General features: G+C 39.4%; 2 protein-coding genes and 1 pseudogene across 7 annotated transcripts; 2 read left to right on the forward strand and 1 right to left on the reverse strand.

The window, feature by feature from the left end:
* Positions 1 to 459: 459 nt before the first annotated feature.
* On the reverse strand, positions 460 to 6900 carry LOC110984483 (uncharacterized; annotated as a pseudogene). The gene is made up of 2 exons (XR_015424966.1): positions 6725 to 6900; positions 460 to 3221 (listed from the first exon to the last, which is right to left on the reverse strand). The product of XR_015424966.1 is annotated as an uncharacterized LOC110984483 (transcript).
* A 539-nt stretch (positions 6901 to 7439) lies between these two features.
* Positions 7440 to 11153, forward strand: LOC147799488 (small lysine-rich protein 1-like). Its single transcript, XM_087135231.1, has 3 exons — positions 7440 to 7620; positions 8359 to 8455; positions 9016 to 11153. The coding sequence occupies exons 2-3, from the start codon at positions 8453 to 8455 to the stop codon at positions 9316 to 9318; spliced, it is 306 nt and encodes a 101-aa protein (XP_086991357.1). The 5' UTR covers positions 7440 to 7620; positions 8359 to 8452; the 3' UTR covers positions 9319 to 11153.
* Positions 11154 to 11570: 417 nt separating this feature from the next.
* On the forward strand, positions 11571 to 21953 carry nrf1 (nuclear respiratory factor 1). Of its 5 annotated transcripts, none has more exons than XM_022244241.2 (9): positions 11571 to 11700; positions 13514 to 13676; positions 14011 to 14125; positions 14489 to 14615; positions 15305 to 15616; positions 16150 to 16392; positions 17212 to 17548; positions 18751 to 19049; positions 19414 to 21953. In XM_022244241.2, exons 2-9 carry the CDS (start codon positions 13559 to 13561, stop codon positions 19453 to 19455), a joined length of 1593 nt encoding a protein of 530 aa, XP_022099933.1. In that variant the 5' UTR covers positions 11571 to 11700; positions 13514 to 13558; the 3' UTR covers positions 19456 to 21953. The 5 variants fall into 5 exon arrangements, with proteins under 5 accessions (XP_022099933.1, XP_086991355.1, XP_022099957.1 ...); XM_022244265.2 differs by lacking the exon at positions 11571 to 11700 and adding an exon at positions 11894 to 12019; XM_022244256.2 differs by lacking the exon at positions 11571 to 11700 and adding an exon at positions 12081 to 12212.
* The last annotated feature ends 227 nt before the right edge of the window (positions 21954 to 22180 follow it).

A 22180-nucleotide genomic window follows, 5' to 3' on the forward strand; every position in this document is an offset into this window, starting at 1 on the left:
AAAATGTTATACATTTTCTGTGCCTTCCTTTTCAAAATTTCCACCTGCCAGTTAAATGGCCAGCAGTGTAATCTGCTCTCGCAATGTACACTACTCAAAAAAAGTTAAGGACCATTTTTTATTTTGTGTATACTTTCTTTTATACGAGATATTTTTCTGCTGAAAATGCCCCAATACAAACGCACAGTAATCAACTTTACCATGTAGACAAACAATAACTAATGGAACTGGACCCCACTCATTGCTTGGAAAAAACATTACGTTAAGAAAAAAGTGGTCCTTAACTTAGAGATGTTACTGTCATTTAGTATATTCTATCCCTGAAAAACGTGCTTGACTGGTTTTTCTTAATGATATTTAGCTCAAGATTGACCATGCATTAAACCCTTCACTCATGCATGAATACTGATTACATGTCGGTATTAACTCACGTGAAATCAAAACATTTTCTTTTTCACCTTTGCTAACACTATTTATGACTTTATTTAGAATTTGAGTTACTTCGACTCAAATCCCCAAAGCTATATGTGTATTACACACATGTATTTCTCTTCACACCAACGATTACCAAAATTTACTATGGCATACACAGGATTATGAGTTGAACTTTGTTTCTAAACTACAGAAAATAAAAGTCTGAAAAGGTGAGAAAGGTTAACATGCTTAATAACGAGTTTACATACAAACTATGTGTACTTTCTGAAAATATTTTTTAATTCAACATACGGCACAAGTACCAGGTAAGACTCAAATGCTTAATAAGCAAGGAACTCTGACTACATAAACCAATTATGTGGCATGTAATAATCTGTGGGATTTAAACTGAAACAGGTGCTAATAAGCAAAACTTGGATCGCAGGAAGCATTAAAAGAATAACTCTTGATATACATGTAGGTACTAAGTCAGTAAAATCTTTCACCTCTCAAAATTAGTTGTGTACCAAATTCTTACAAATGATGGTAGTAGTAATGCACTTATTTTGACCAAAAGTTCTCAAGTTTATAATACCATGGCACATTTGATGAAGTAAAACTGTTATATGTTTAAGAAGTCAAGCTTTATCTTAGTTTTGGAGCAATACAATTGTTTAAGTTAACAGGTAATTCTATGACACTTCGGCTTTCATATAGATGCTCATTCACATAAAAGCAATGCACTAAAATCTCAAGTACTGAAACTACTCAACATGAATACTTCTTTGCAACTGGAAAATTGTGACTGGCAAGCTATCTAAGGGAAAAAGGAATGCATAAGAAACTGGGAACTTTATTTCTAACATACGGTTCTTGAAGTTACAAACACAGGAATTTTTGGCTTTGGGAAACAAACTCTACATTCGTTCTGCAATAGTGGCCCGAGGTCCTTTTTTTATGATAAAACCACTTTAATTAAGAGAGTATTTTGATCATTTGTTCTATCACTTGGATCCTTCAGAAAAGATGAAGTAGTTGGTTTAAGTGTATCACCTTGGTGAATTACATGTATGTGCTTATAGAGACAATTTTTTCTCTTGCGTTATGAATTGATTAATTGAGGATCTTTTTGAATTTTTGTGTGATTAGAACAGTTCTCAACATTTTGACATTTGAATTGTGTCCTGAATCTTGTTGAAAGCATTGACAGAATAAACCTCATTAATATCCTAGAACAAGTAATTAATGGGACAAAACTGAGATTGGTTCTTACAAGCAAAAATAGCAATTGAAGTTTAACCAAAATTATAAATAATGTGTAATCAAGATATTGAAAGGATCCCTGACTTTTGTCACTAGCCTACATACATAAAACATGCATCATACATATATCTGTATAAAACTGGAACATGCACCTCACATAAACCTTTCTTTAATGAGGCAACCAAGTCATTTAAATACCAGTTCCATAGGGCAAGCAAGTTTTAATTCTAAATTCTTATATGCACGCACTTTCCTGTTTGAACATCACATCAAGCTGTCTTAAAACTTTGACCACTTCTTTAAATAAAATACACGCACAGGTTGCTGATGAGAACTGAATAAATTTTAGATGCCACGATATGTGTTTTCTACAGTTATTAAAAAAACAGACTCCCTGTCACAAAGTGAATCACGTTTATTATTGTACCGATATAGAAAAATAACCAAAAAAATTGGCACAATACAGCAGGACAAACAATCACCATTTCTTGATGAAATCTGACTATAAAGAGCTTAACCTTAGCGCTGATGTTACTGACATCAGAGACAATATTGTCCAGAGTTGACTTCTTGTCAGCTGCAACCATGGGGCCTGTAGAGAAACTCTGCCTTTGGCAAAGTCCTTATTCACAGATGTAAGAATCTTCCTCTTGCTTGAGGACATTGTAGGTGATTGTAATGCGACTGCCCTCTTCGACTGGCACAATTTCATGGACACAGTCGGAGTAGAAGGCTGCCCACTGAATCTTTGACTGATCATTGGACAGGTTGGCAAACAGAAACTTTTCCTTCACCCCTTTATGTTAAACAGTCAATGTTCTTTCAGTGTGCTTGGAAGGTAGGCAAATAACTACAGTTCCAATCGTCCGAGCTGCATCGACTGGGGTATCAACGTGTGCATTGAAGAAGCCACCCTTGCTATATACACATTCAGCTTGTAGCACTCAAGGATAACACTGGCCCCATTTGCCATGGTATCACTCACCTTCTTCCTGATGACGTCCAGAAACTTGGGGCCATAGTCAACAAGACCGGGAGGAGACGGAACTTTCTTCCTTTTGTCACCAGGCTTAGGCTTCTGATGATGCAGCTTCCTAGCAAAGTAGAACTTACTAGCTTCACACTCAGAAGCCAGGCGGACACTTGGATTGTACACCGTCTCCTGCTTCCTGAGATCTCCATAGGGAGATGGCACACAGAACTCCAGGAGGCCATCAACAGGGAGCTCGGTGATCTTCCATCCAAGTTGGTTGGTGGCATCCTCTTTCATCTTCAGTCTGCAGTGAGCATCAGCTGAACTCAACTCTATCCAGCCCCCACAGCAGAAGGCTCTCTGCTGTGCCAACATCCCGAGGTTCCCAAGGAGCTGTCGGACACTTTTTCGGCCAGTTATTTCTTCACCCATGATTTCCCCAAGCTTGACTCCTTGGTGGGTGATATTCCACAAGATCCGCTCATACTCCCTGACTTTTCCCTTGGCCTGCTCATAATCGGAAAGAACATCGGCCATGGTGCTGATTTGTGAGACAATGCTGTTGAAATCCCTGAGCAACACATAAGGGAAACAAGACAAAAATCCATGACATTTTCAGAAAACTATAATAAATCAGCAAAAATACTTCTGCTAACTTCTTGGTGAGTGCCTCCACATCTGCTTATCATGAGATTTGTAACGAGTCACTAAATTTTGTGATTCAAGTCTAGTTGAATCATTATAAAAGTGATTTGAATCAATTGAGTTATCAGGCCAAAAAGTCAAATATATATATTAGTTCCACTTAATTCGAGTCCCAAATATTTGAACACAAATACGATGAACAAAACAGGGTTGTGAGTGGCCACTTAAAATTAAAGCTGAAAACAGCTAATCAACAGCTGAAATGTAAAAATTTCCCCTTTTTACAGACCAGGTGTACAAAAAAGCTGAAAATCAGGGTCAACATCTAAACAAAAAAGCTGAATTCTCACACCTCTAATAAAAACAAGAAAGTGCTTTTGGCATTTTATAAATTACCTTTGGGTTCCTATACATAGTTACACTACCGCTTCCTCTTCATGATAATCAACATGAGCATTATAAACTGACACTAAGAGTCATTACAAATTTTTCTGCAAAGAAGTTTTGCTTTTATTTTTGGGACTCAAGTCTTGTTAACTGTCACTTGAGTCAGATCTTCCGATGACGGACTCAAGTCACTTGCAGGTAGTGACTTGAGTCAAGTCATTTAACAATTGGCACTTGAGTCAAGTCACCGAAACTTGTGACTTGCGTTGGATTCGAGTCAAGTCATTGACTCAAGTCCTTACAATTCTGCTTGTCATGTCTGTTTGATTTAAGTCAACAAGGGTAAGTCCCTTAGATCTGCCAGTTACTGGTGAACTGAACAGGAGTCTTCCCAGCTAGAGTAGAGTAGCAGTCATAGTACCTTCAATGTGGACTTTTTTAAAGGGTACTTTCCAATACCTTTAACCAGAAAGTGAAACCAAAATACTTTTGATACATTTAAGAGGAATGAATGAATTCATAAGATACATGTTGAAGAATAAATCCTCATATGGTCCCATTGAAATAATTCAGGCTATAAGATTTAACTTGCAAACAAATTATGGTGACATATTTTTTTTTTTTTGGCCAAAATACAGAGAACATGCTTTACAGTGAGCAGACAAATAATTCTACTTTTCACAACTGTTTGGAAGACAACTCTAGACTTCTTCTACCAAAGGAAAACACCACAAAATACAAAACAACAGATTTGTGGTCTAACGCTGCCCTGCTACATGTAGGCCTACAATGTATACATGTTCTATACTATTCAACAACCCATGTTTAACCCTAACACTCCTCAATCCTTCATCTGTTGGAGGACTGAGGAATGTTTTCACTTTCCCACAGAGTGAGATCTTAGCCTATCTTCAGCTAGACTGGATGATGAAGGTACACTGTAAAAAGGCTGGGCAATTTTGTGCCCAACATTGAGTGCCAGGTGAATCACTTAACTGTTGGGCTAAAAAAATAACACTGTGTAAAAAAAGTAGTACAAATAAAATTTGTTAACCACCGTTGGGTAAAATGAGACAAGTTTGCGCATATATATCAGAAGAGAATTAACGCGGTTGGGTAATTCATCTGGTACCCAACATTGGGCTAAAAATTGCCCAGCATTTTTACTGTGTAATGCTCAGGAAAATGGTTACATTTCTAATTAATAACTGTAAAATATACTGTTATTTTTTATTAGAGTTAGCTAGATTTTGTACACAATTAAATTAAAACAGTGAACAAATGAAAGGAAATACAGTAGTCCTGGGTTTCCAAGTTGACAAGTCATTGAATATCCAGGCTGGGGAATGATTACAAAGAGAAAGCAAAAGGATGTTGGCCCACACAACAAATTAACAACATAAATAAAACTTAAATTTGAAAATCCTGGACACAATAAACAGAGATATGACTTTCAATTATGTTTATTCAATAAAACATGTTTTTTTATTCTAATGCAGGGTTGGGACAGGTGAAAAGAGCGAGGGAAAACTCTGCACATAAACAACTATATTTTACTCAAAATCCAAAGACACAATTACCGGTATGAGAAAGAACATTTAACATTACCATAAACAAAAATTACACATACGTGTGTCAGCCTCATAATTATTCATACATCTCTCCAAGTAATAAACTGAATCCAAACAAATTGGGGTCATATTTTTTCCTCCTTTTCTTTTAAAAAATTCAAAGCACTTTGCATTACATTATCATGCTCACTGGGTCCTAGAGGTATAAAACATTTTATCTCAGCTCACTGGTGGCAGACAGCTCCATGCTGGCACAGTACAGTATATTACCAATTCAACCCACGTTAACCCTAACAGTCCTCAATCCTTCACCTGTTGGAGGACTGAGGACCGTTAGGGTTAAAACTTGCTGTTCTTAAACATACTCATTTGAAACCATATTTTGAGTGCATACATTTGCTGCCTACCGCTGACTACAAAATAAGTATAATTCTCACAATTTTTTCAGGAAAAATCACTAAAACCTTCACCGTTTACCAACAGCTCTTTTTCTATCAAGGCATCTTACAGAATCAGTCAAAATTCAAATGTGTCGCCAACAACTGGCACATTCTTTATACATCTGACAAAATTAGGGCATTGAGTCCCTTCAAAAGTAAGGGTGCCAACACTCTAAAGTCCTCAATAAAAAATAAAATGTAATTTTAATTTAAAACATAAAATAACTGAGTACTGTGTTTGATTTTGACAGGTTTGTGCTGGTAGGTATGAAAACATGGGAAAGGCTAATTATGTGTTAGGAATGCAGTGGCCAGTGAAGTTTCAGTGGACTTCAGAAAGGTTATCTCTCCCTACTTTTCTGTTGTTCAAAAGTGGAGTGATCAGGAATTATAAATGTATTTTCTCAGGACTTAATCAAATCACAGTAGGTGGTATTGTCCCAGGTGCCATCTAAAACACACGACCTTCATCTGTGTTCAACTTCTTTCTCTATGATCCAACCATGCAGGAAGGAATCAAACACTCAGTCATGCTCCTGGTTCTACATGTAGTTGGAAATCAATGGCCACACACCCCCTCCAAGTTGTGTACATGTACATACCTATCTGATTTGCTTTGTATGCCTTTGGAGGAATGCCTCCTTGGTATTCCTCCATGGTTTGACCATAATTACTTGTAACATAGCAAGAATTCTTCCTATCATGTTGTCAGTACCTAGTGATCTATAAGCTCCAAGGCTGATTTGAGGCCACATGCATGATCAGTGGATCATAGATGTTCACTCCATTTCCTACATCCTTGATAAACCTTAGGAGCTAACACTCAACAGGCAATAAGCTAAACACGTTCAGTTTCACTCGAGTCATAACATTAGAACTGATATAAATGGCCAAATTCAAAATATTTGGAAGAAATGTTTTCAACTCTTCCAAGGTCGGATTGTGGCTCTTTATATCTCCGTAAAACAAGCCCCCCCTAAAAATGGCTAGCTCTGGTTTCGCGTTAGAACCATAGAGCTCTATGGTCTTACCTTATAACTCAAAAGCTTGAAAGGTAGTTAACAAGGCAGACTAGACGCAACGAAGGACGAACAATTCCAAGTAGGCCTAGGCTTGGCCCAAAAGTTACCGCCACTAGCTAGCTGAGTGTGCCGCTGCGCGCGCACGTGGTGATCGAATATGCAGGCACGGCAAGGCGCGCTAGTACAGAGTGCGCATGCGTGCTGACGGAACTCAACTTTCTGTCCCACGTACTGATTCGATATGTCTGGTGGGGCCGGGTATGCTGGTGGTTGTGGTGGTGGGGGGTGTCATTTTTCAGCGTTTCTATCTCACTGTGAACATACTTGACAAGAAATGCCGTCAACCGGCAAAGAACAGTCAACTTTTTTTTCCAAAGGCGTATGGGTTTAAAATTCCGCGATTTTTTTTATTATTGTAAAGACTAGCGGATATTATCCTGCAAACTAGATCTTTATCCGCCGGATAAAGATCTAGTTTGCAGGATAATGAGATCGAGGTGTAATTAGTAGATACATGCGAATATGTTTAGTATCAAAAACTTATATCTACTCACACAGTCACAGTATTTTCTAGCAACACTTCTTAAACAATTAAAAATTCATAAAAAGGCCAAAATGCGAATGCATATTCTACAGCGAGCAATTTTTTTAACCCGATTCCCACATACAGCGCCCTCATACCGTGACCTACTTAGTCTGCAGCTATGGTTACCAATGCATTGTTTATGTGTGAAATCCCGCCAGCTTGCTGTTCGCGTCTGGATAGTTAAGTTGCGGAAGTTTTTCGTTTGGTTTGTGCAATGCACGATACATTCGAGGCATTTAGACATCTGTTAAAGATGACAAACCTGTGAATGATGGTTAAACCGAGGTGACTTACTAACACCAAGTTGCTGTAAAAAATAGTGAGTTAATCTTTCTAGTTTTGGTCAAGGTAGGCTTACTTTTGGAGGTCATGATGTCCACAGAAGAACTTTGCAATGGCACCGCTGTTGTGCGTGCCAAAGCGCGGAAGTCCAGTTCGTCTGAAACAGTTCAAAATTTTGCTTCGATCATGCTCAATAGAATTTGATTTTGTGGAGATTTTAAAATTCGAAACCAAGTAAAAGGTTTCACCACTAAAAATGTTGTTCAGAGTGCCAGTGTTGAATGGTCACCCTTTCTGAAGTGCAGTAAGCTCATCATGAAATGATGAAATTAACTAGCATCAAAATGCATCTAGGTCTAGACTCTGTGGCTCTTTGTGGATTCTGTGGCATTCTGTCTTGAGGTTAACATCGTCAGCTTGACTCATCTAATACTGCGATTCATACTGTTTGTCTTATTTGCCATAGCTTTTCATAGGTCCTGCAAGTGCAAGCTTTGATGACATTTTAAGCCAGGAATCTTTAAAATCATCAATTTTTGATGCGAACATGCAAGCCAGCATTAGAACACGTTTGTCCCAGTTTCCAAATGTGAGCGGTTCTCACCAGTACAAAACCTTCGGAAAATTCTTGTTGGGTTTGCAACAGCAGAGTTAAAAAAAAAAGTACTTTTGCTTTTGGAATTAGAAAGAATTACAGTTTCGCTTGCATTAAACTGGTCATTTTACCCCAGAAAGATGTCCTTTAACCAGTATTATTTAATTTTGGTATTTACAGATGATGTCTATGAAATTTATTTGTCATGCCACAAAGGTGCAGTGATAGACGGAGTCATTGCATATAGTTGATTAGTAACTGCACACCTGTAGCCATGGTAAGTGATTGAAAAGATCTCTAAGATACCATTTCTTTAATGAATAACATTCAAAGAATGGATTTCTTTTCAATAAATTTTACACAGTGAGCTGAACATCTTACTTGGTGGCTCAGCTGTTATTAATTAAAAAAATCTAAGCAAAAATTACATAGTAACGTGAGGAATTCTTAATAAAACGACATCATTTTGAAATCCGTTGTTTGGTTGATCGGACAAAACCGGCACATAAGCCCAAATTAGAAAGATCATTTCACCTATGTAAACAACAAATACCAAACTGTTTTGTAAGTGTAATGCATAAAATTTGCTCTGAAGTGTTTGTGTTATTTTTAACCACCTTCAACAAATTGGCTGGTTGTGCCTGATTTACTTGACTGTGGCTTGGACTTACACACAAGTCTATGGTAATGGCTGTAGCCACTTCACACAGAGCTGTGTACAATTTCACATCACAGCCATACGCCTTCACCATGGTCTTAAGCTGAGTTTAAGCTTGAAACACATAACTTTTAATACTGCTCTCATCGGGATCTTTCTTCCCCCACCTTCTCTCACAGCCTGGTAAAAAAGCTGGATATAGCCGTAGCGCTAAGGCCCTCCCTCGCCGGAGTCAGAGCAGGAGTCGCAGCCGAAGCAAGAGTCCCAGTGGCAAGAGAAAAGGAAGAAAAGCCAGATCAGCATCCCCCGGCAAAGTGGCCAAGAAGCCCATCGACCTGATGAGTCCCGCTGCGATGACCAATGCTTACTACATTGCCCACGGTGCTCAGGAGTTCCTGGAGATGAGGGGCTTTGGCTGGCCCGACGCCCCCAAGGGAAAGAAGAAAGGCAAAGGCAAAGGCAAGAAAAAGAAGAAGAAATGAGGAAAGTCACAGATGAAGGCTTATGACTGTCACTGAAGGAGTCTTTTCCTGTCTAAAATGTTTGCTCAGTTGCGGGCAACGCTGGCTATCTCTTCGGAGACTAATGTTCACAGTACATACATGTACATACAGTCCACGTTGATATGTACAGTATTTTTTCTAATGCACCTTGGTTAACCAACAGATCTTTGGAAGAAACATAAAGAAAGTCTTTATATGGAAGGAAGTTGGTTAAAATTTGTGTATTAAATATTGGTCAGTATTTTGAAACAAGAAAGTGCAGGTGACCCTATTCTGTGAATGTGTATCACATTGGCAACACATTTATGTCTTTATACGTGTATTGTTAATTAATCAAAGCCTGTACTCAATTGATAAAAGGGTATGCTACACTACGGGGAATTCCAGCGTTCAGGTATAGTCAGATCTAACATCAGGTTTTTACTGAAGGGGAAGAACTTTTATGCAAGTGGGACATGAACAACATTAATCAATATTCCAAACATAATTACGTTGTTTTACTTATCTTAATTTAGTTCCTGCAACAGTTATACAGACTTTACCCTTCTGAAGTTCTGTTGTGCTTCACTTTTCAGGTTCAAATATTGGAATTTTTTCCCACCTGGCCATGATATAAAGCCGCCTTAGAAAATTGAAATGTTGCACTCGTCAGGGAAAAGGGAAAAGACTTTTCACATCTTTTGGTTTTTAATTGTAAGATGCACCATGTTTTTGTAGTGTGTAAAGCCCTTTTCAACTTGTATTCAAATGAAAAAATATAACAGAAGAGTTTGAAGGAAAGAATTACTCCAGAAAAGTCAGGTATTTGAGCGCTTGGATCAACTGCAAATTGGTGCCTACATCTTCCGAAAAGCAATTTTATAAATTTTTGTGTCCTGAAAAATATTTTCAGTACATGTACAATGTACATGTATTTTTCTTCTACTAAGCTTGAGTGTGTTTGTGTGCTGTTGGTGCTAGGACTGTTTTTTTAATTGAAGTGAAGAGAAATTATGCAAATAGTTGTGATGCATGTATTACGATGATACTATATAGCAACAGGTGCACTAAGCCTAGTCAATTTGGATAACAGTCTGGTGCTTTTTTGTGTGGTATTATCTCTCCATGGTATTATTGAAAAAATGATGTATCTATAGCAACTATTCTTTTAAATTGGGAGAAATACTCTTTCAATTGTTATTTCTGAAAAAAAATGCAGGCATTGTATTGTTCAGAATGTTTGAATTGGCTTTCATAGTGCAAGTTGAAGGGGAACTTTGTTGTCCACTGGTAAGTTTTGGCTGGTATCTAAGACAGGTTACCTCAGTGGAAAAATTTGACCAGTGGTTCACAAATGGCCATTGCTGGTTGTCGAAAGCTGTACTTAATAATATGCAGATTTACTTGTATCCTGTTTTTGTACATGTAGATCAAAAGTTGGTTCAGTGAATCATGATGTAACCATGTTTCATGCTGCTGCGGGGGGCTTCCAACTTGTTGTTTTTGTGGATATTAATATGTGGTTTCATAAGTGCCAAAATTTAAATAAACTCCTTGTCTTTGAATTTGTAGTCATGAATGTAACTACATTTCAAATTAATATATTTTCTTTTACAATTATTAACATCCTTATAAACATCAGCTTTTTCACATAAAGGGAATTTCAAAAGACTTGTATTGATGAGAACAGTTTTCATCACCTAAAATGTAATGTATTACATTTTTCATTCTGAAACAATCACGGTGTAATCGATTGAATGTTTTGAAGCACAGAACAAATTTAATCATTCACAAGTTATCACTGAAAAACCATTAAAGTTACTTGCAAACATGGACATTTCCAGTTTCACTGTGTTTTACTTCCAGCTGTTAAATTATGGAATGGTAAGGGCGAGTGTGCAATTGAATCTGTGATTTCCAGGCCAGACTACCATGCTAGAACTCAATGTTTCCGGCCTTTGTATTTCCATTGAAAATCCTCGTTCTAGCACTCGATCGACTGTCAGACTAGCTGTGTAAATTGAGTGTGCATGTGCAACCTTACACCAGCTTGTTCACACTTTCCTCATTTAAAAATTTTCATGTTTTTTTTTTTTGCAACTCCTGCTATGCCCGCAAGCTCAGCATAATGGTGCAGGTCACAGTACATAAACTTTCAAATTTAGCCGCCACTTGGGAAAGTACAATAAACCCGGTCATGCTCTCTTCAGCAGAATTGATCATTCAGTGAATTCTCCCTACCTCAATTGGCGGTACCCCTATTGGTATACCCTCTCTGAAAAATTGAGTGGCGTGCTCATAACCGTCCCGAATGTGTACGTTTCCGCGCATCTAAATTCTGTTGGAAAGACCTTATTTGACGTCGATTTTACTCTGTTTATGGTGAGTATTTTGAAATTGTACGGCGTGGGTACATAAATAAAGAATCAATTTTGGTATATTAATATGTTTTATGTTGCTTCTTCGAATAAGAACAAAGATTTTCCTCTACGAATCTGGCGCATATTTTGGAAATTTGTGCAGCTTTTGTCGTTTGCGCAGCCGCACTTCGCATTTTTTGGGAAGATCAAGATAACTTGAAATTATAAAATTCGCTTTTAAATATTCTTAATCATGTTTCCTGGGTTTACTTTTCTCTGGCTGAAGATGGGTTACAGGAGCTGTTGGACACTGACTCTTTTGCGTTTGAACAACAGTTAATGTGAATAAAATGCATGAGACATTCTCCTTCACTCATTCACCATTAACCATTGCGCAGCCGCAATTTCTTCGTTGCCTTCCTCGAACGTTCGTGTCGGCTCGTCAAATTTTACCGTGACAATAAACGAAAAGCGCAAGACGTTTTCATTACATATTACACCGGAATGAAAGTATAGGCTCCGAATTATTACTGGGTAGCCAGATTGTGGACATTTGGTGATTAGAAAGGAAAGATTCCTTGGATACTGAGGTCCCGCAAATAATCTCTGGTTACCGTTTAATTTTCGACAGTTCAAGGTAGACATGCGCAAAAATGCTATGGCCATTACGCAGTCGCAAAAATTGCTCAATCGTACGCATGCACCAGAAACTTCAGTTTTTGTTATGAATCGACACTTACACCCGATGGGGTACCGATGCCCGGCTTTTTCAGCTAGACCCCCGTCAATCCCCATGGTCAAATATACAGTGGAAATGCTCAGTTTTACTACGAGGAAAAGGAGCAGTATCTCAGGAATAAAAACTAATCACCACACAACATTTTCCATTGATTATGCCGCCGCGGGAAATATTGGATGAATTCTTTTTTTCCTACTAGGTTAACCTATTAATTATTATGCCCATCTCCGCTAAGTTTTTTTTATTTATTAGGCCTATTATATATTAACGTTAGGCCTATTTTCAGTTAAAAAGGGTTTCATTATTTTAACTTACTTTTGTTCATAAAAATTCCTTTATGGTCACCCTGCCCCTGTAGGAAATAAAGAACAGTGACTTGCAATGTCATGCCAGGTAAATGTTGCTGGTAAAGTGGTAGGCCTAGTACTTCTGTGTCTGCTTTCCTCTCGTAAAAATCCCTAGAGCCTGTTACTTTCCTTGAACAAAAGCGAGCCATTCTTTGCCCTGCCATTTGGAAATTCTTGAAAAGAATGGAAACGAGTTTAAGAAAAATTAAACAAGTGCAGCAATTTTTATTTTATTTTTAATTTTTTTTTTGGGGGGGGGAATTATTGGGAAGAGTCACTCTTCCCTGTACTACAGGTCTTGGGTTACATTCTGCAAGTGTGCATAGGCCCTGTGTCTTTCCAAGATTTTCCTCACAAAATACATAAGTAAAGTGATGAATTGTCACTACTGTTGGGGTCGCTGTGACATCACCAAGGTCTTTTTTAGGCATCGTGAAGGGACAAAATTCGCCTTCATGTTATTCGACGCTATATGCAGAAATGCACTGAAGTTCCCAGATGTCGGACCCTGAGAATCCCTATTACATTCAAGAATTAGAAGTTAAGGATACATACATGCAGTCATACCGACAATACCATGGTTGTATGTCTAACTTGTTGCATTTACCAGAAAAGTGCCCTTGATTATTAAAGAGTAAAAGGGATTTTTTGATTGAGGTCTGGATTTGCATATGTAACTCATTTCAGTTCTCACAAAACGGCTTGACCTTGCACTGCATTTCCCCTGCTTTCTTTTGTTCTTTTGTTAGTATACCACCTGAGTGACTTCAGGGTCACCCCACTGGTAACCAATCATGATGATGATAGGGGATGACGTGAGTGAGCCCTCCTCACCGGAGTCTGCTTTTGACGACTCTGATTTGCTGAATTCGTCAATGCATGATGATGTCACAGCACAACTTGCCGCAGCAGGTAGCTGTCATTGATAAACTTCGCTTTTTTAGAGTTGTAAAGAGCACAAAACTGTGGGAAAATAACAAATGCTGTTGACGGAGTAAAAGTTAAAACCACTTTCTCTTGCAGGGTTGTTTGAAAAATGGATGAGGTGGCTGAATGGTATTTGTTCTTTTTGCATCACAGAATTTTCTAAGATGGTGGCTGGATCTTCCAGAGTCTTTTGCTTGTAATTTTGGGTTTAAACTGAAGGAGCTTTAAGCATTTAATCAATGCTTGTTACGAATTTTTGATTAGCACCTAGAATAGGACTAACGTTTCTTGTAAAAATGTTGGTTCAAATTTCTTTCAGGTCCAATTGGTGTTGCCGCTGCTGCCGCCATAGCAACCGGAAAGAAAAGAAAGCGCCCTCACTCCTTTGAAACCAATCCTTCAATCCGTAAACGACAACAGACCAGGCTGCTCAGGTAAAGCTACAAATGATTGCTGTGTTAATTTATGAGAATATGAGGAAATTATTCTCATGAACTTTATGGTTTTTAACTTTGCAAAATTTAGAGTTGGTGCAAATGATGTGTTTCTGCAATAGATCCTTCTGACATGTACTCAATCTGAATTTGGAGACACTTGAGTTGTCCTGATGCACCGAGCTGATGGCCAAGAATCTAATCAATTCAGTCTCAGATTTCTTGCAACTTAAATGTGGGACAGACATTAACCTTGCCACCTTGAAGTACATTGTCTGTATTGAACGTGAAGGATATTCGGTGATCTTGGTTGTCTTCAAATAAATGTACATCTTTTTTTCCTGAATTTTGCTTCATGTATAGAAAATTGAGAGCTACAATTGACGAGTACACCACCAGAGTTGGTCAGCAGGCCGTAATGATCTGCTGCACTCCAGGAAAACAGGAAACCAACTTTAAAGTGTTTGGGGCCAACCCTCTTGATCACGTGGTCAGTGAAACCTTATTTTATTTCTTTGTGCATTTAAGGAGATCATCTCAATTGCTGGTTGAAATCTGAATGAAAGCATTACAGGGCCTGGGGTGTAGGTCCTAGCAGAGTCTCTCTTAAAGGCCAAAAAACTCTAGTTTTTTCAAGGTAGATTTTGTCAAAAGATATTTTGCAAGAGTTAAAAAGCATTTGAGAGAAAATTCATTGTTCAAACATGGAGTGAGTGTGTGTAAGTCCTTTTCAGCATTTTTTCTGGTGTTGATTTTAAATGCTTATTGTTAAACTCGACGCACTTTGAAAAAGTAACAAGAAGGGATATTTTGAATGCACCAATTTTTCAACAAGAGTGAAAAGATTTTGCCAAAATCACACCGCAGTATCATTACCCATACTGTAATTTCAAAAAGTTAAATGCTTAAGTGATCTCCCTGGAAGTATAGGATCTATTGAATTATGCATCTAAGTAGGAGATACATTATTTGATTGGATTGACTACGTTGGATTAAAACTGATTAAAAATTATGAATTTAGTGATTAATTTGAAATTGGCAAAAATAACTAGTTTCAGTCACATTGCAGAAGTTTCTCACGTTGGTTGTAATTTCAAGTAGAGTTAGTAGTTTGGAAATTGAAATGACTTGAACCGATTATTCCCTCTTGACCTTTGAACTCTGACCTCATGCCATCAGGTCCGCAGCTGCAAGAGCGTCATCATGAGCGAGCTGGAGAATGCACTGGCGCAGCAGACCCCACCGGCCCAGTCGGGTGATAACACCAACCTGTATGACCTCCCACCGTTGGTGCTAGATGGCATCCCCACCCCGGTCAACAAGATGACGCAGGCCCAGCTCAGGGCGTTCATTCCGCTCATGTTGAAGTATTCCACAGGGAGGGGTAAGCCTGGCTGGGGGAAGGAGAGTTGTCGCCCGGTCTGGTGGCCGTCAGATCTGCCCTGGGCGAATGTACGAAGCGACGTACGTACGGAGGAAGAGAAAAAGAAGGTATCATACCAATAAAGGAGTATTCGCTTGCCATAGATGAAGGGATCATACCAATAAAGGAGTATTCTCTTGCCATAGATGTTTGAGGTCTGCAATTGGTTGCATCATTTAGAGTGTCCACACATTTGCGCAGACATGAAGCAAACAGTAGAAAAGGACCGGTACATTTTCTCCCACCAAGCATCTCAAAAGTCTTCCATTTATATCATCATTCCGTGAAAAATACTGTACTTAATAAACAAGCCAAGTTTGGTATTGTTTTTTGCTTTATTACAAATTTCCAGCAAGGTGTCCTGAATGCATCATTGATTATAGCACCAACATTTTGGTCACAAACCTAGAATCGAATAATGCAGACTCAAAATTCTCGTGTGTTTTGCAGAGTTAAGTTTCGCTAAAGGTGAACTAGAGGTTGTGAAATCATTAAAATAGGCATCGGTCATTGGACTAATCAGTTGTCGCTCCAGATATGAAAGATACTGTCATCAGAACCAGTCGTAATTGCAGCATACTCGGCAACCCATCTTCCCCAGGTGTCTTGGACTCACGCCCTGCGCACCATCGTCAAGAACTGTTACAAACACCACGGGAGGGAGGACTTGCTGCCAGAATTCACTGAAGACAAAGACGTCAAGGACCTGATGCAGCACCAACGGACACAGACCACCATTATCCCCTCCCACGCCGTCGTACAGACCATCAATAACCCTGACGGCACTGTGTCCCTCATACAGGTTGACACGGGGAACACCGTCGCCACACTGACTGATGTCAATGTGAGTTGGAATGCCCTAATCCTGTTTTCAAACTTCGTTACAGTATGTTGGTACTGTTGCCTGTGTAATACGTATATTTAGGGCTGTAAAAACCATCCGACCAGAAACATGCAATGAGAACGCTATGCAAGGGTTCAGACTATATTTAAATGGTGCAAATGATGTATTTTCACAATAGATCCTTCTGACGTGTACTCAATCCAAAGTTGGGGACAACTGTCGTACACTGATGCACCAGACGCTTTTTGACAGTACAAATCAAAAATCAAACCTTTTGAGTCAAGTTGCAGTATTTCAAATGTGTGGAATCTGTGTTTCCGTGTTTTTCTGCAAACAAAAAGTGACCAAACTGCTTGTAATTACCTGGCAGGATTACTACCGTTCCATGGAGGGAAACACAGGGTAAATACTAGATATTCTTTGGACTGTGTTCTTGAAATATAGACTGTACTGTTAGGGTCTACTCTCATGAGCGGGTGTGTGTGGGACCATGAGGTATGCATACCTGGTGTTTCACTTTTTTGCAAGGAAGATGTACAAGCAGTTTTCATCAGAATGTGCACAAATCCTTGCATTTTGGAATGGGCCACATGCCATACAGTGGCATGAGGTTATACTCTTTGTCACTATTAAAGGACATTTAACCCAAATCAGAATCCTGCTGTTTGCAGTGACCTGTTTCAATTTGTAACATGAAGAGGGTGTAAATCAGTTCCTACCATGATCATATAGAATGATATATTATCATTTTAACAGGTCTCTCAAAGAGTTTTAATGCCATTACTGACTGATTTTTGTCTGATATTGTCCATGTTACAGCAAGTGCAACAGGTACAGCAGGTTCAACAGATGGGTCAGATCCAACACGTCCAGCTGCATCACATCCCGGTCCAGCCCCAGCAGCAAGCCGCTCAGGCCGTCCAGACCCTGGCCGAAGCCGCCGCCTCCCAGGCCGGCACCGTGGTCACTACCACCACCCTCCCCCAGGCACCTCAGGCCACACCCGTGTCGGTGGAAATGAACAGTGAAGGCGCGGCCCAGGGCGTGGCTACCATCGCCGAAGCCACGCTGGCCGAAGGCACACACATCATGCTGGCCAGTAACGGTGAGACTATGGGAACCATCAGCACAGTCGGCACTGATGGAGCAACACAAGGTACGTATGGAGATCTTTTGCTCTTTTGGCAACCTTATTTAACGGGAGGTCTTACTAGCATACCCTATCTCAATATTCAGATAACTGTGCCATTCTGAAAAAATTCTTTTCGGTGGGTGAGCAGGGTTCTAGCCGCAGTGGGCGGCACCAGGCGGCACCACCCTGTACTGCAAATTTCCGCCCGGCACTCGGGGGTGAAATTGGCTGTGCCACCCAGCACGGATATTCCAAAAAAATGAACTGAAATATTACTGAAAATTTAAATGTACCAATTGGATCGTATTTCAAGCATCAGAAAGCATTAAGAACTGCACTATGCTTTGTAATCCAAAAATTTACCCGGCACTAAAATGGTCCTAGCTAGAACACTGGGGGCGAGGGAAATCTCATATAAAGATTCTTATTTCAGATGGTCATTGTGTTATCACTCAAGTCCTAGCAGGTTTTTACCTTTATCAGAACCATTAATGAAAAGCAGGTCAACTACAGATCTTTATCTCAATCAGAAATATGGCCTTTTCTTGTTGTGTGTGAGTGATATTGTTTTTACAACTGCTTTTACTCTTCAATAAGCAAGGGAACTCTGATCATGTTTGTGTTTTGGGGGAAAAAACAATAGTTTCCCTTGCTAAAATGTCCAACTTCTTGTTTATAGTATTAAGAATCCAATCTTACGTACACGTAAGAGACTAGTAAGGGCCTTAATAACCCTCATTCCCAGAACTCTCAAAGTCTATTAGTACCCAAAGTTGAGGCCAGCAATCCGCTCTGAGCGGGAACAAAAGAGAGCATAGTTTTTAAATGAAATTGACACTCCTTTGGTACGAACTCACCACATAGGGCACAAGTTTATGCGCGTTTGATGCTGAGTACACACAACAAATTTATTCTGGGATGTATGGTCTTCATGTGCACATTGAACGCATGCAAGAACCGAGTTAGAAATGTTCATACCAGTCTGTCTTTCTTTTGCCCTTGAGGATGCACTTCAACTCAGGGCGGATAATTTTAGACTTTAAAAACCCTGGAAAATTTAATCAAAGAATCTATCATCATTTTGCTTCCTGATAACCTTTCGTAGAGAATTCAGGCGTACCCATAGCCAAATTCAAGGAGAGTTGACCCACAACTGGCTGCTTCTACATTAAAGATCCCCAGGTTAGAAGTAGTCATTGTTGTTACCGTTGGTTATTTTACCCCAGGCATCGTCATCCCAGCCTCCATGTATCAGAGTATGGTGAACAGCATGCAACAGCACGGCGGACAAGTCCAGGTACACACCCAGCTACCCGTCCACACTGTGGCCGTAGTCCAGACCCAGCCCACAGCCGTGGTGCAAGGCCAACACATCCAGCAAGTGGTGGTGCCGTCCGGCATTGTGACGGCCAGCGGGCAGCTGCAGCAGGCGCAGCAACAGCAGCAAGGGCAGCCCCAACAACAGCAGCAGCCGCAACCACAGCAGCAGTCCGGGACGGTACCGTTGGCGACCCAAGCCGTGGAGGTAGTCACTATTGAACAGCCATGATCGGCTCCATCAGTCCACACACTTTACTTTCTTTGCATGACTGTTTGCCAGCTTGGTCTCTCTATATTCATTCACTTTGCAGATGTTTAGAATTTACAGTTGAAATATTTACAACTTTTTGCACTATTTCACAAATGAAGCACCAGATTACATGTCCACTCGTTCTAGATTAAAGTCCAAGTCCAAATAACAAACTTGAAATTTCAATTTTTGGTTTTACCCATCATCTATACAATTCAATAAAACGTTAATGCTCAGTACTTGAAAAGTTAAATCTTTCAATCACAACTTTCCACCCATAAACCGATACATACTTATACATTTTTTTCCATTGGGTCAGGATTCACAAGCTTTTTCAAGAAAGATCCAGACCAGTCTTTAAAATCTGCAGTGGAACTTGAGATCACTAAGGTTAGTGAACACAACAAAGTCTCCAAATTATGCCATGAATGTCCGCTAGCAGATCTCAACCTTTCTGCTGGTTCCCCTCCAAAGAAACCAGTTCCGAATTGAGACATCACACAAGCGTTCATGTATTTAATACTTTTGAATGCAATTGTTACAGCAGATTGGTTTCATGCTATTTAGTGTCAACAAACATCAACAAGTTTCAACAAAAAACGGCATTTTTAGCTCCTAAATGTGACATTCAATACATCACATTCATTTCCAAAGATATTTTAATGTGCAATTTTGATCACCCAAGTGGGCAAGTGACGGTACTGTCTGTCCGTGTAGAGAGTCTGGCTGCCATCTTGTTTGCATGCGACCCATTGAGAAAAGAAAGATGATGGCTTCCACCCTGTGTAAAAATATTGTTTTCCTGCAACTAAAAATTCTGGAAGTGAATTCTTCAACATTCTAAAACTATAAGATATGTGAGAGCCTTTGAAATGGGATGATGTGTCTCTTAAACTTAAAAGCACATTTCAAGGTTGTCAACACTTTGTTGATGCCGATTGTGTTTGTTGATGTTCCTTATCACTAAACAGCACAGCCCCAAGACTGTGGTCTTACAGTGATATGGATTTGAAAGGTGCCAAGGCCATCTTTGAGAACAGACTTTATTACACAGCTCTGTAAAAGTTTGGTGCTACATTTTTCAAGTACTTCAGAATAATCAAAAACACCATCCTTGGACAAACTTAACAAGTCACTCAACGTCAAGTTGTCTCCTTTTCAAGGGAACATTCTTTAGAACCAAAGTGGTTAAAAGCCTGTTGTGTAAAATGCAGATTTAGCATTACCTTCTGCTGTCACTTGCCCTGCGTTGCTGCCACTGGTGAAAAGCTACCATACTCCCGCATACTTTATTCATCCCACAGCATGAATAATTCACCAACTCACGTTTTGGTCTTGTCGATAGTGAGCAGCTGGTGTGAAAGATTTTCTTCAAAGCCGCATTGATATTAAACAAAAGAAATGTATGAAGAAAAAACTAGATTCATTGAGCACAATGTGTAATTATGAAATTGTACTGATTCGCAGTCTTTTCATTGCTTTTACTGTGAAAAACAGGAGACTTTTGGAATCATCCTGTACAGTAGTTAATGTAATTCAGATGTGCTGTGGAGTGGGACATGGTTTAGTTTGTAACACAGAAACATGTTGTTCTCTTGAGTAAATTCAGAATTGAGTTGTTGATATGGAGCTGTCAAGTTGTTCAGCCAAGGTAGACCTGAGTTTAGAGCGGCATCTGTTATTTACTGGGCAAGAAGATGTAGAGGCCATTATGGCACTGATACCGTCCTCGTGCACAGGAGGTATACTCTCTTGATACCTCTTAGACCAGTAGTTGTGACATCTCCGAAGTACAAGCATTTGGGTCTCTCCTCATTTAGCAGTGTTAGATCCAAAGCTCTTTCATACTGGCAAACTTCTCTCTTGTTGAATCGCATGTTGTTGGTCATTTAAATGTGTTTCTTGAAGTCATGAACATATTGTGTGGAGTAGACACCTGTTTCTGTATTTCATGCCAGTTCATTAGAATGAAGATGAACTTTTACCTCTTTATTTTTATCTGTGAAGACTTTTTTTCTTTTTAAATTAAGGGAATTTTTTAGTGAAACTGAGTGCTAAACCTTTGCTGTAGTTTATTTGGTGGGCTGACGCATAGTCCACAGTGGACGGTGCCCACAGTAGACTATCATCAGAATGGAATGGCAGTTTCAATTCCATTTGTGCAAGATAATTGAAGTTGTAAAACAATTGGATGCTCATTCAAGGAAGCGCACCCCCCCTCAGTGCTACGCTAGATGCATTGGTAGTGTAACATTGTGTCCTCTTTGCAGCTTCTATAGAGAGCACTTCATGAGCACTTAAAAATCTGGGGTATTTTGGGAATGTCCAAAGCAAATATGCGGCCGATTTCAAAGTTTTTAACATTGAGAGCCTCTGCCTGCACTGTGTGTGTATAGTATCTGTGAGTTCATCAAACATGTCTGGCAAGACAAGTACCTGCTTATTTTTTATGACACTGCGTTGTGACCAGCTCGATAGGATTGCTTCTTTCTGGAGTTTTTGATGGTGGCACACTCAAATAACCTGCTCTTGGCTCCATGTTATTATAAGGACAAAAACTTGTATAGTAAGTTGCTGCTATTGCCAATTTGAAATATTGCATTTAAATGTCTGTCGTCTTTATTGAAACCTAAATTGGCTCTATTCTGTTTGAATGTTCTCAGGGTAGAAGACCTCACTTGTTAAATTAGTGTTCTTGTGTTTTCTCATCTAGAAGAAAGATGCACCATTAATCGATTGTATTGACTTGTATGTATTATGTTGTACAGTTTTAGAATGTGTGAATAGAAATCTGTACATAGGAGGTCTTACCTCCCTGCAGAGTACATTAAAGGCAAAAAATGAGAAATGAAATCGTAAGCTTATTTCCTGTGATTTTGCTTTGTGTTTTGGTCAGTGTAGCAGATGCCAGATACCAGCTTGTTATAAAATTTCCCACCATGTGTCAGAGACCATATAGAGGCTTTGCATAGTAGCCATCTTGCAGGGCAGTTCTTTGTTCCACAGGGAAACCTCCTTTGTGCATACTCTTTGGAACAAAAGCACTGGTCTGCAAGATGGCAGCCATGCAAACCCTCCATCCAAGC

This window comes from Acanthaster planci, linkage group LG04 (assembly GCF_054643075.1).
Source record: "Acanthaster planci isolate LZ-2023a linkage group LG04, COTS_SCS, whole genome shotgun sequence".
Lineage (NCBI taxonomy): Eukaryota > Metazoa > Echinodermata > Asteroidea > Valvatida > Acanthasteridae > Acanthaster > Acanthaster planci.

Excerpts from the sequence above, each read along its gene's own strand:
- nrf1 (XM_022244241.2), top strand. The coding sequence starts at position 13,559 with ATGATGATGATAGGGGATGACGTGAGTGAGCCCTCCTCACCGGAGTCT. Across the intron at positions 13,677-14,010 it reads AGCACAACTTGCCGCAGCAG|GTCCAATTGGTGTTGCCGCT; the intron begins GTAGCTGTCATT and ends AATTTCTTTCAG. Across the intron at positions 16,393-17,211 it reads CCACACTGACTGATGTCAAT|CAAGTGCAACAGGTACAGCA; the intron begins GTGAGTTGGAAT and ends TCCATGTTACAG.